Raw genomic sequence first — 14,048 nt, forward strand, 5'->3', positions numbered from 1 at the left:
CTCACCCCTGCCCACTTTGACAACCTAGGATGGCTTAGAGTAGACGACAGAGTACAGCAACTTGCAATGGGCCTGGTCTACAAGATACACTACACCACTAAGGTACCCATGTACATGTCGAAATACTTCCCAAAGGTCAGTGAATACCACGACACCAGAGGGAGCTCCACAAATCATGTTCAACCCAGATTGGGCTCAAACAAGGGACTAAACACGTTTCGCAATTAGTTTCAAGTTTCTTTAATAGTTGTCATACAGAAGTACAGAATACTTTTATACAAAATGCTTCTTACTGTTACGCTCCAGAGACTGTGCAAGACAAGATAAGTATGAAATAAAATAACATAGTATAGCATGTAAATTAGAAGTAAAAAATGAGGTCACAGTGTTCAGTATAGACATATGTACAATGTTCGATGCAGAATAGACGTAACTGAGTTACCATATAATATACAATATACTATGCAGTGTACTAATATACAATACTTTATAGTGCAAAGCAGAAATGGAATGAGGTACAATTTAGGTACAATTTACAGTAGGTGTACGAGTTGTAGTGCAAATCCTTTATCAATAAATATAAAGTGTGTTTGTGTGATCTAAAGTGTGGAGAGTGGGTGCTGCAGTGTGTTGTTTGTTTAAGTGAGTGTGTGCGTGTGGGTGCTGTGTGCATCCGATGGTTGTTGCATAGTGTTTATTGTTCGTTGAGCAGCCTGATGGCCTGGGGATAGAAGCTTCTTCTGATTATGCCACATCAATGTGGAACGCCCTACCCACAGCCGTAAAGGAATGTGAATCACTACCCACTTTCAAAACCACTCTCAAAGAACACCTACGAGAGACTGCAATTCAAAACTGGCCCCTGTAAATGTCCAAACCCAACCCCCTCCAATGTAGTTTCCCCCACCCTGCCTACCCAACCCCCCCCCCCCCCCCCCCCCCAGTACTGTATATTTGTAGATCTGGTATGTCATAAATGTCTAGATGTAACAGTACTGTCTACCTGTATGTCATGTATGTCATATTATGTTATGATGAATTGAAAATGGGGGAAAGATGAAAGTCTTTCTCTGGTCTGCATCCAGTTAACAATTGTGTGTATTGAGCTGTACTGTATTGTACCCATTCTGCAATCTGTTAATAACATTTTCAATCAATCAATCAAAACCCATTCTGCAATCTGTTAATAAAGTTTTCAATCAATCAATCGTTATTGAGACGGAATTACTTCAATCTCGGTTTCTGAGATTTTCTGAGAATTCTGGATTTCCTCCAGTTTATCATGTATTTAAATTACTTGCTTATCCCATTTTCTGGAATACCCCTCATATGAGTCTCCAATATCCATACCGACATCTGATTGCTCGGATTCCTCAAAATGCAGATAAAAGCACACATCACCATTTCTTTTTGTGTGTTTTTTATCCCATTTTCTCTCCAATTTATGCTAATTCCCTATATGTGTCATGGTCCTGGTCGCGTCAACATTTTAGGCAACCAACTTGTGTTCAGCGTTTCTCTGATTGGCCAGGACGCCCATGTGACCGCGGCAGCGCGAGAGAGCGGCAGTGCGGAAATACTGTAGGCTGCATTCTATTGCCATGCTCTGCGACAAACTCTAACCTTAACCAACTCCGAAACAATGCCTAAACTTAACCCTAACCTTAACCAACTCCGAAACAATGCCTAAACTTAACCCTAACCTTAACCAACTCCGAAACAATGCCTAAACTTAACCAACTCCGAAAGAATATTGCCATGCTCTGCGACAAACTCTAACCTTAACCAACTCCGAAACAATGCCTAAACTTAACCCTAACCTTAACCAACTCCGAAACAATGCCTAAACTTAACCCTAACCTTAACCAACTCCGAAAGAATGCCTAAACTTAACCGGCGAAAGAATGCATGTTAAAAAAATAAAAATAAAAAATTTAAGTGATTCGAACTTGTCAGCAAGGCGGCGAACCAGTTGAGCTGCCGCGTCGCCGCGGGGGCGTGGATAGACGCAAGCTGGTTGCCTAAAATGATTAAGCGTCCTGGTCATCGCACTATCCCTCTCGTTCTGGAGAGGGTGTAGACTACCACATGTCTCCTCTCAGTCCTCTGTCAGTCTGGGGAGGGTATAGACTACCATGTGTCTCCTCTGTCTGTCTGGGGAGGGTATAGACTACCATGTGTCTCCTCTGTCGGTCTGGGGACGGTGTAGACTACCACATGTCTCCTCTGTCGGTCTGGGGAGGGTATAGACTACCATGTGTCTCCTCTGTCTGTCTGGGGAGGGTATAGACTACCATGTGTCTCCTCTGTCTGTCTGGGGAGGGTATAGACTACCATGTGTCTCCTCTGTCTGTCTGGGGAGGGTATAGACTACCATGTGTCTCCTCTGTCGGTCTGGGGATGGTATAGACTACCACACGTCTCCTCTGTCGGTCTGGGGAGGGTGTGTAGACTACCACACGTCTCCTCCAAAACAGCCACTCCCCTCCCTGCTGAACAGTAGCCCTGACCGACCAGTAGGTGTCGCTAATGCAACAACCAGGACCTCTCCGGCTTCCCAACCGCCAACACTGCCTATAGGGAGGTGTAGTGGTTACGTCATTGTGGTTTCCCACACGGTCCACCTCACTTGAAATTGCAATGCATTTCCAATGGACACATTTCTAAATCGTCTCGTTTAAAACAAATAAAGCATGAACATCGGCATGGTGTACCTTTCTGTGTGTATTCATCCACAATCTATAGCTCAACATGAAACAATTCACAATTAAATCGTAAAAGTAGCAAAATAACAATGTTTACGTTTTCGTTGACTGAGGAACTACACTTCACTCTGGCGCTGCTGAGTCGACTGACTTCACCACAGCGCAGACTCCTGGCTGTATTAGGCGACAGCACTGAACGACAGGCGTTCTACTGGTAAGTGTAGTTCTTTAACGACAAATTAAAAACCTTATAATAACTTTCTATTTCAACCAAAAATGCTTAAACAATAATGTTAGTGATAGAAGGGAACTCATTTTGTGCAGAAATGGAAAGCTTGCCAATATTCATGAGGCAGAATTATTACAATAGCCGATAATACATTTTCCCAATGATAAATCCCTATACGGGTGGACCACACGGGGAAACTAAAGTGACGTCAGACTACGCCTCCCTATTGTTTGTTGGAACGTTTGACCAAGCCGGAAGTACCGCTACTGGGAATTTAACCTGGGTATCTGCGGTGGTAGGCGAGTGCTTAGACCTCTAGCACAAGCACACATCACTATAGACAGCAGATAACTGGTTTCACTTTGACGCCATTCGTGAATTTCTAGAGATGATATTTTCATAGCCTACCGATTGCTACATATTTGAACTGCCTGCCACCTGTAACCTTTTGTGTGCACATCCCTGTTGGAACAGTAGTGTAAGAACACATGTCTGCTTGCCTAGTTGTTATATGTGGATTGTAAAGGCGTCAACACAGTTACCTCTGTAGATGGTTTACTCTTTGGCTGATTGGAATACAGTCCATCCTCAAAGTCTCTCAGGCCCATTCCGATCTAAGGCCCATAATAATTCACAAAACTTCTTAGAGTAGCAGTAGTCACCAGAACACTCCCATCATGACCTTATTGAAAAAACTAACTGACTGAAACGGACTCTAGGTCAGTACTTTCACTTTGAGAGTGTTTGTGAATATGGACCCTGGATCTGTACGTGGTTAAGTGCTATACAATTCAATAACAATCCAAACACCCTACAAACATGCTTGACATTAATCTAGGATGGCTTAGAGTAGACGACAGAGTACAGCAACTGGCAATGGGCCTGGTCTACAAGATAAACTACTACACCACTAAGATACCTGTTGTGAAGGGCCAGATTAAACTGAGAATCTACCTTTATTGTTTGATATACTTTGTATATTATTTATATATATACACGGAATATCCCTTTACCTGCGTTCAAACCAGAGTAATATTCGCTCTCCTTATTGGACAGCGCCCCTAGGCGCCAGCGCGCAGGCCCCCAACGCCAGGTTCAAAGACAAGTTCAGGCATGTCAGGACATGCCCGGAGACAGCGTATTGATACCAGACAAAGACTGCGGTTTGGGACTAGATATTCACTTAAGTATATATACGGCGCAGGTGCGCAGAGTTGTTGTTCATCCCGAGTCAACGTGCAGTGAAGTGAGCAACCGTGCGTCTAACAGAGCGTTGAGAACCACGTGCGAATAGAATAGTAAAGTGTCAGAGTTTAATGCAGTAACGTCGATTTCGACCTGATCTAATGTGAAGTAAATAGTCGTTCATTTATTGTATATCGTGCGGCCACAGTTCGTTCGTGTGTAACATTACCCAGCGGTTCGTCGTGTCTTTAGCTAGTGTACTTAGCCAGGGTGTGTGGCCTAAATACGTCGCCCACACCCGAGGAGTCCTAGGCGGATAACCGTTGGACATGTACACAGGAGAATCGGCGTCGGCGATTGCAGAACCATTACTGGTTGGATTATATTGATTTGGAACGTGTTACCCGGAGAAGAGCATCGTTGATTTCCACTATCGTTTGGGATTCAACCTCGTGAGGATTACAACTCGGGCTGGCCTCGTGGACGGAGGCTGGCTAGCTGTCATCAATGCTATCGAGCATTTGGATTACAATTATTGCTTTGCTGCTGATCAAGGGAGTTACAAGGACCGACTCCTGTACCTGGAGTCTCTTTATTCCTCATTGAATCAGACTGAGTACCCGAACATTCCTCTACCCTCCAGGCCTTACACCCCCGGAGGGAACCCATTGTCTCCAGGCGGTACCAGTGTTGCCCTATATAGTTGCTACTATACGACAGGTGGTGTCAACTTAGACCCATCGTAGGATTCCTGCTATTCTTAGTGACTCATGCTATTGACTGACTTTACGCATATTCTTCGCCATACAAGCGCGACCCTAATTCTCATTCTGTAACCTAATGTTGCATAATAATAATAAAATACCCTCAAATACTATTTCTTTGTCAATGCCGTGTTCTTGTGGGTGTTCACCATCTATATTTGATGTACTGTCTGGCCAGTAATTAAAGTACATAACTAGCAGTGGTTTAATCTATCACAATCTTTAATACAGTCAGGGTTTTGTAACCCCTCAGTTACAATACCCATGTACATGTCGAAATACTTCCCAAAGGTCCATGAATTCCACGACAACACCAGAGGGAGTTCCACAAATCATGTTCAACCCAGATTCGGTTCAAACAAGGGACTAAACACGTTTAGCAATTATGCCACAATAATGTGAAATGCCCCAACCCACAGCCGTAAAGGAATGTGAATCCCTACCCTCCTACAAAACCGCTCTCAAAGAGCACCTACGGGTATAGCTGCAATTATAAACTGGCCCCGGTAATTGTCAAAATCCCCTCCCCCAACCACCTCCAATGTACAGTTTCTTCCCCTTCGGATGTATATATTTTTTTATTATCCCTTTTTCTTACACAGTACTGTATATTTGTATGTCTTGTATATGTCATAAATGTCTTGATGAATTGAAAATGGAGGACCCTTATGTAAACAAGACATATTGAGTATTGAGCTGTACTGTATTGTACAAAGTCTGCACCTCTCTGAAGAGCGCTCCGTAGAAGGTGACTGTGAAGAAGCAGTCCACGGACCTCATGGAGATGTCCAGGTCCATCAGGAGTCTGTTCTGTTCCAGGGTGTTGTCTGTGGCCCGGATCCTCTGGGAATACAAACAAACAAATACAAGAATGCCCTGATCAGCCGAGACGACGTCAGAAAGCAGAAACACAACACTAATTAAATCATGAACATTTATATTAAGCAAACTCATATTTTCCTCCGTTTCTGAAGGTATCGAACGACTGACAATTCTGAGTCCTAATCCTAAAGTATCATCTTTGCTGTGAACTCTGGGTCTTGGTATTGGCTTGTGAACTCTTGACATGTTGAAAGTGGGCATTGAATTTTATCAGTGGGGAAATTCCTCCATAACAATACCGTATATTTGCCTGGTACTGGACAGATATCCAACCTCTAGCCTCTTACAACGGCTGGGCAATACACATCAGTCAGGTGACTCAGGTCCATAAATATTTGATCAACACAATTTTTACAATTTCGAAATCAAACAATCAAGATGTGCTTTAAGTGCAGTCTTTCAGCTTTAATTTGAGGGTATTTACATCCAATCAGGTGAACAGCGTAGGAATTACAACAATTTATATATGTGCCTCCTCCTTTTTAAGGGATGGAAAGTAATTGGACAATTGGCTGCTCAGTTGTTCCATGGCCAGGTGTGTGTTATTCCTTCATTATTTCATTTACAATGAGCAGATAAAAGGTCTAGAGTATATTTCAAGTGTGGTATTTGCTGTCAACACTCAATATGAGGTCCAAAGAGCTGTCTATCAGTCAAGCTGAAAGACAAACGCATCAGAGAGATCGCTAAAACATTAGGTGTGGCCAAATCAACTGTTTCAATTCTTAAAAAGAGAATGCACTGGTGAGCTCAGCAACTCCAAAAAACCTGGAAGACCATGGAAAACAACTGTGGTGGATGACGACAATTGTAATGGTACAACAACTGTGTCTTTCCCTGGTGAAGAAAAACCATTGGCCAGATCAAGAATACTCTCCAGGAGGTAGGCGTATCTTTGTCAAAGTCAATAATCAAGAGAAGACTTCAGACTGAATACAGAGGGTTGACTACTACTTCTACTAAACCATTGGTGAGCCTCAAAAAGAGGAAAACCAGATTAGAGTTAGAGAAAAAACATTAACATCTATCTATGCTTGTACAGTTTTGGAACAAGATCCTATGGACAGATGAGACAAAGATCAATGTGTACCAGCATGAAGAGAAGAGTATGGAGAAGGAAACAAACTGCTCATGATCCAAAGTATACCACCTCATCAGTGAAGAATGGTAGTGATAGTATTATGATGTGGGCATGTATGGCTGCCAATGGAACTGGTTCCTTTGTATTTATTGATGATGTGACTGCTGGCAAAAGCAGCAAGATGAATTCTGAAGTGTTTTGGGAAATATTATCTGCTCATATTCAGCCAAATCCAGAACTCATTGGACAGTGCATCACAGTGCTGCAGATGGACAATGACCCGAAACATACGGAGAAAGCAACCAAGGAGTTTTTTAAGGCAAAGAAGTGGAATGTTATGCAATGGCCAAGTCAATCTGACCTGAATCCAAGTGTGCATGCATTTCCCTGAAGGGGAAATGCTCCAAGAACAAGCAGGAACTGAAGACAGTTGCAGTAGAGGCCTGGCAGAGCATCACCAGGGATGAAACCCAGCATCTGGTGATGTCTATGGGTTCCAGACTTCAGGCTGTCATTGACTGCAAAGGATTTGCAACAAAGTATTAAAAGTGACCATTTTATTTATGGATTGTTAGTTTGACCAATTACTTTTCGTCCCTTAAAAAGGGGGGTACACATGTAAAAACTGTTGTAATTCCTACACTGTTCACCTGATTTGGATGTAAATTCCTTCAAAGTAACGCTGAAAGTCTGCACTTAAAAGCACATCTTGATTGTTTCATTCCAAGTACATTGTGGTGGTGTACAGAGCCAAAATTGTGTCAATGTCCAAATATTTATGGACCCGACTGTAAAATCACATTATACAACGGCATGCACATTTCTCGATTCTGATTGGCTGAAACAGTCATTTTACACGTCTTTATTGGCAACAATTCCACGCTGCTGGCCCAGGACCCGCCCACAACCGAACCACATCACATCACTCCGCCGGATCACAAGAAGGTGGACAATAATCTTTACAAATGGATATGTTGATAGCGACTAAACGACTAAATATCAAGCGATTCTGTCACAGTGAATGTCTTAGTCGTTTAAACAATGTTGGATGATGTAATTGATGGGTCTTGAATCATTCTGTAACAAAAGAAAAACCGCGGATTGATTGATTGATTCATTTTCAATTTTTTTTTAAATTTTTTTTCCTTTCGACTGTCAGCGCTCGCTCTAGTCTCCACCCACCGCCACACACACCCCCACACACACACACACACACCCACACACACGCACACACACGCACACACACACACACACACACACACTCTGCCTGCAACGCGGGGGATAGTCAGACTGAGAGAGAGAGCTGGGTGCTGCGCTGTTCTAAGTGAGCATGGCCTATTGAGTTGATTGATTGATTGATTGATTGCTAATTTTATTACTGTACGCTTGGTTTCCAACTGGTTAAGTTTAGGCCCTCTACAGTAGGTTTAAAAAAATAAATAAAAAAATAGGGTGAAGAAAACGTTTTTTTCCTATAGGGCAAAGAAAACTTTTTAATTTGTTTTACCTACCTTCTATAGAAGCATCTAAGAATGAAGTTCTATGGAAAGTAGGTCTGCATTCCCTTAACAATTGTGTGTATTGAGCCGTACTGTATTGTACCCATTCTGCATCTGGTAATAAAATTTTCAATCAATCATTCCAATAATACACAGTTGGATGTGTTAGTTGGTTGGATGCACTTCAAGCTGCTTCCACATGAGGCAACTTCTCTCAATCATTCCAATAATACACAGTTGGATGTGTTAGTTTGGTTGGATGCACTTCAAGCTGCTTCCACATGGAGGCAAATTGTCTTTTTTGTAGTTGTGGGAACTACTTTTTCTGGCGGATGGTTTTTTCAATAAATCTTCGATTAATGTGTGTTTATTGTATAGAAATAAGGTTGGATTAATGTGGCAGTTGTATAAAAGCTTTACACCACTTGCAGTCGTGATTTGTGAACAATAAACCATGCCTAGGGGGGTCTAACGACCCTCGGCTGCGCCTCGGGCCTAACAACCACCCCTAGGCATGGTTTATTGTTCACAAACCACTCCTGCGCGTGATGTAATGCTTAAATATCTGCTTAGGTATAGAACATCATGACATGGTCTGTGGCTGATTATTTTAACAAGGACTCAGTGTCATAGATGCAAAGTGAACTGGTCTTCAACAAAGTGCATCGTCCGTTAGTCGCCATTAGGGGCAGGGTGGCTAAACTGTGAGTGAATGACTGCGTGAATTACTGGCTGAGTGAGTTAGTGACATTGTCGGTCATAGAGGTTCTTTGCATCTAAAAAAGCAAAATGAGGAGAGAGGGTTAAGGAGAGAGAAGAGAATGATGAGGAGGAGGAGACAGAGGAGTGGTCTGGATGATGCAGAGGAAGGTGCTGGCAGGGACCGGCTAGAGATAGTCACAGTGCCAGTGAAAAATACCTGTTTTTTATTTATTTTTTTAAACTTTTATTTATAGCATTTTCAGCTTTTTCTGGCCGCGCAGGACCGACAGAGGGAGAGAGGGAGAACAGGAGGAGAGGTAGGGAAGAGATGCGGCAAATGGTAGCCGGGACTGGGAAACGAACCCAGGACGACCGCTTCGCGACTCAGCGCGCTATGTGGTGTGCTACTGGAGCGCCCCGACTAGCAACAATATTTTAAATAAAATACACATGCACATAAAAGAAAGTTTCATTTTAGGCTTGTGTGTGAGACAAGTCAAGTCAAGTCAAGTCAAGAGTTTTAATTGTCACGGCATACAAGTATACAATGAAATGCGGGTGGTCTTGCCCGCGACGATGTGCAATACAGTGGTACAACATATAATAGAATCCAAGACTGTGTATGACTGTGTATGAGAGAGAGTGTATGAGAGAGAGAGAGAGAGAGAGAGAGAGAGAGAGAGAGAGAGAGAGAGAGAGAGAGAGAGAGAGAGAGAGAGAGAGAGAGAGTGAGAGAGAGAGAGAGAGAGAGAGAGAGAGAGAGAGAGAGAGAGAGAGAGCATGTGTCCACAGCTACAGTACATCCTACTCAGTGTGTGTAATATTATTAAAATGGTAAATGGTGCATTATGGCTTTTATCCAAAGCACTTTACAATTTTGTTCCTCACATTCACCCATTCACTCACACATTCACATACCGACAGCAGAGGCAACCATGCAAGGTGCCAACCTGCTCATCGGGAGAAATGAGGGGTTAGGGGTCTTGCTCAAGGACACTTTGACCCGCTGCCAGGGAGGAGTGGGAATCAAACTGGGAACCTTCCGATTACCAGACGACCGCTCTACCTCCTGAGAAAATTATAATTATCTAATGAGTTGCCAATGTTATGTTACAGCTTGTCACCTAATCATGAAATCAATACAGGGCCATCCAGGTACTTGATAGAAATACATGTAATTGTTGCTATATTTGTGGTCTATTAAATATGTGTCTGTCATCACAACCAACCAACTGCATTATAAATCACAAATTTTGCCAGCACATAACGTTAGTTAATGTAAGCTAGAATTCCATCTCTCGCTGAGGTATCTCTGACTCAAACTACCGTTAACGTCACTCTTATGGAAGATGAGTGATAGAGAGCTTCATCTTTCTGCCAGTAACGTTACAGTTTTAGGCCACTACTACATATTATGCGACGTGGCTGTTATCAGTCAACAAATGTTATGATACGGTAACATTTCTTACTTTGACTTCTCTCTCGGGAGTAGATCCACCGCTTTGGCACGACCCATGAATTGAGACCCCAAGTAGCGGGATTGAACGTGATCACCCACCCAGAAAAGGACCTGAAGGTCCATTTGCTATTAATTGTTTTGTTGTTGATGAAAAAGGAGTTGGCCTGGTCGACGCTGCTTGAAATCTTGTTTTTGATGAACAGGGGCCAAATGCTGTTATATATCGTATTTGCTTCGCGTCCCGCTCTGAGCCTTATGAGATATCCCTTATCTCCTATGATACCTATTGTATCTCCCACGAACAAAAACACATGCACCCCACCTGTATGGGGCCCCGCCCCCATGGTGGCACCGCCCATATAGCAGTGACTCTAGTCACCAAACACCCTTCCTCTATTTTCGTCCCAGCGTAATGGATGCGTGCACCATACGATAACTAGCAGGATGAAAAGATCAGAGTCATAATGTTTGAAAGCTTACCGGAGGTTGCTGGCCCCTGGCATCTTCGACGCATGTTTTCGGCGACACGACGGGCCTATGTTGATGTTCCTCGTTTGATGACAGCACATCGAGGTTCAGCTGTACAAGACTGGCTGTCGGGCCAGCTTGTACTCAGGTAGGCCCTGTGTCTTCAGGCATGGGTATTAGTGTTAGTAATGCTGGTTTGTTTTGTTACACAACCATGTTGTGTGTTGGCGCCGGGGGCAGGATGGTTTGGTGAACGTTCACTGCAGGGAACGGTTTCCAAGCTGTCTTGGGCGTGCTACGTGCTACTAAAACATCTAATGCTATGCTACATGCTATCGCTAATGCCGCATGCTATTACTACTGCTAATTGCTACGCTGTTCTAATGTCTCCGCCGTGAGATGTTGTCACTCTCCCTCCTCTTGCCCGGTTCATCAATGAAGGTCAGTCGGTAGCTGTTGTGGGTTTTTTTGCTGAGTCCTATTTACCTTTTTTCGGGTAAATGGGTTGACAACAGGGTAGGCCGTGGCTAGGTTGCCTAGCCAGGTATGTTACCTTGTGTTCCGGCGGGGTTTGTTGAACGGTGTTCCCATCTGGGTTGGCGTCGGGTAGTGGGGCTATGGGTCCAGCCGACATGGTAAACATGTTGCGTGTCTGTGCGCACTGCGCAGGCAATTGTTGTTCTGGGTCCCACATCGCCGCGCGCTAGGCTGCAGTAGTATAAGGGCAGGGCCGCTTGGGAGAAATGTGAGGCCCTGTGCGTGTTTAGACGCGAGGCCCCCCAACCCGTGAGGCGGCCCTGTGTAGTGGGCTATTGTTTCGTTTTGTCACTCTGCTATGAGAAGGTCTGTCTTGCTACAGTTTTCTCTCCTCTCAACCATTCATACTGACGGTCAATCGGTGTACTGGGGGAGTAGTGCGGGGGGGGCTTTGTTTACCTTTTTGGTAAATGGGCTAAACTAGGGCTGGTGTCCTGTTGTGAATGTGTTGAATGAAGGCGGGACTAGTTCGCTCTGGTCCGTCTCCCCTTAACTTTGTGTGTATGGGTTTGCTCTTTCTACAGTATTTTGTGGTTTAGCTCTTTTATTCATTTAACCTTTTCATGGTGCACACCACAGTGGAGGTTGCTGTTTGCAATCACCACTGGTGCTCCGTGTTAACATCAGTCCTTTGTTTTTGATATATTGAAACAATGCCCCGCCCGGCCGACACCGTGGGTGGGTCAGCCTGGCGAGTGGCTGGTGGGCTGTTAAGGCTTGTACCGCCACGGTATGTCATAAATGTATAGATGTAGCAGTACTGACTATCTGTATGTCATGTATGTCATATATGTCCTGATGAATTGAAAATGGGGGACCCTGATGTAAACAAGACGAAAGTCTTTCTCTGGTCTGCATCCCCTTAACAATTGTGTGTATTGAGCTGTACTGTATTGTACCCATTCTGCAATCTGTTAATAAAGTTTTCAATCAATCAATCAATCAATGGAATTGGCAACGATTAGAACTGTGTTCGAATTGCTGTTTTTTTCTATAAAAAAAATGGTGTCTGGTGGAGGGGCCTTGAGGGCCAGCCGACGTCGACACATCGCGCGAGGTTGTTGACGTTATTAGCTTTGACCCAGCCGCAAGCTATAACCGCTCAGGGTTCCCCTCTCCGCAGGGGATTTTGGTCTTCTGCTGGAGCGCGGGCGGTATTGTCCTAGGCCCTACACCGCCTCACACCGCGCAGCCAGAAGAAGAGAGAGCACGGCCTTGTCAGCGGCGATGACGAGGCCCTCGACATGCGGCCATGTTTTCCCCCGCCAGAGGTATCCTGGGCGTTGATTCGACAGGTGTCCACAAGGCCGACAGCCTTGGCGGCCGAGGGATCGGCCATGTAGGATGGGTTCGGCTTGAACAAACAAGCCGTCACCGTCCTGCCGCGAGCAGCCCGCTCTCCGATCACTCCCTTCCTCAACACCAGCGGAAGAAGTGGGCTCTGATTGTTTCCTTTGGCTGCGGGCCGCGTGCCTTCGTTGATGCGCGGGCGGCCCCCCTTTTCGCTTCTCATGGGGACAGGGGCTGACACCCAGTTGATGGCTGAGCCTGGGTCTGTCCGTGAGAATGTTGTGCTGTCAAGCGGCTCCCACACCTTGAACTGTGTTGGTTGAGCCTGGTGTTACGTCTGTCAACTTAAGTGTTGTCAGCAGGGGGGCTCGAAACCTTTTGAGGCACACAGTGCGGGCTTCCCCGGCCTCGCCTTCGCCAGGCCAGGTATCATGTTGGTGCCTCCCACTCCTGAAATATTGGCAAGTGATCGCAGCTCACATGATTTGGGGTGGTAGTAATATCACTGCAGGGCTACGGTGTGTAGGAACCCATGGGGGCCTTACACCTTGCATGTCCGGCTGCAGAACAACTCCTTCAGCATGTTCTGGAGGGGTGTTCAGTGGGGGGGCTTTTTTCATCGGAAGCCCCCCATATCAGACCGGCCCTTTTCTGTCGGGGTTCCCCCTTGGGTGCGATTGCCTCGTGGGTGGTGTCAGGGTCAGGTGTTCCGACACGGAACGCGCTCCTCGCACGGTTCCAGGGTTGACAGCACAGCGGGGGGACCGGGCCAACTATCTACAGTTCCTGGCGGACCTGCGCCACGTGACGGCGGGTGCGTTGGGAGTGTCGTCACATATGACTACGGCAGTACCATATGTCGAGGTGGATGGAGAGAACGCTGAGGCGGGGACTTGTGTTTACACAACCCCACCTGTTTTCAGGTTTGGTACAGACCCTATTGTCAGGGTCTCCAGCAGTGACAGCTCTGGTCAACGAGATCCAATCTCTGTGGACGAAGCAAGCCATCGTCGTGGCGTTCTCCTCCCAGTGTTCTCTGCCCGAGAAGTCGGGAGGGAGGGGTGTAAGACCCAGGCTGGACCTGTCCCATGGGAAGGTTCAGCATTTTTTGGATCGTCTCCTACCTGTTGGACACTGTCAGGTGGGGGTCTGGTTCTCCTCCATAGACCTGTAGGATGCGTATGCGCATCCCCGATCTTCCATCCTAGGGCTTACCTACGCTTCCTTTGCAGGGTTAGCGTATGAGT

General features: G+C 45.3%; 1 protein-coding gene across 1 annotated transcript in view; it reads right to left on the bottom strand.

Annotated features, from left to right (window-relative positions):
- Positions 1 to 14,048, bottom strand: part of LOC311240794 (dual specificity mitogen-activated protein kinase kinase 6-like) — a 71,322-nt gene that overhangs the window by 16,516 nt on the left and 40,758 nt on the right. The window contains exon 6 of the mRNA XM_084329378.1: positions 5,607 to 5,726. Within this exon, the coding sequence (XP_084185504.1) occupies positions 5,607 to 5,726 (120 nt within the window). The remainder of the gene's footprint in view (positions 1 to 5,606; positions 5,727 to 14,048) is intronic.

Source organism: Notolepis coatsorum (assembly GCF_963971535.1).
Source record: "Notolepis coatsorum genome assembly, chromosome: 14".
NCBI lineage: Eukaryota > Metazoa > Chordata > Actinopteri > Aulopiformes > Paralepididae > Notolepis > Notolepis coatsorum.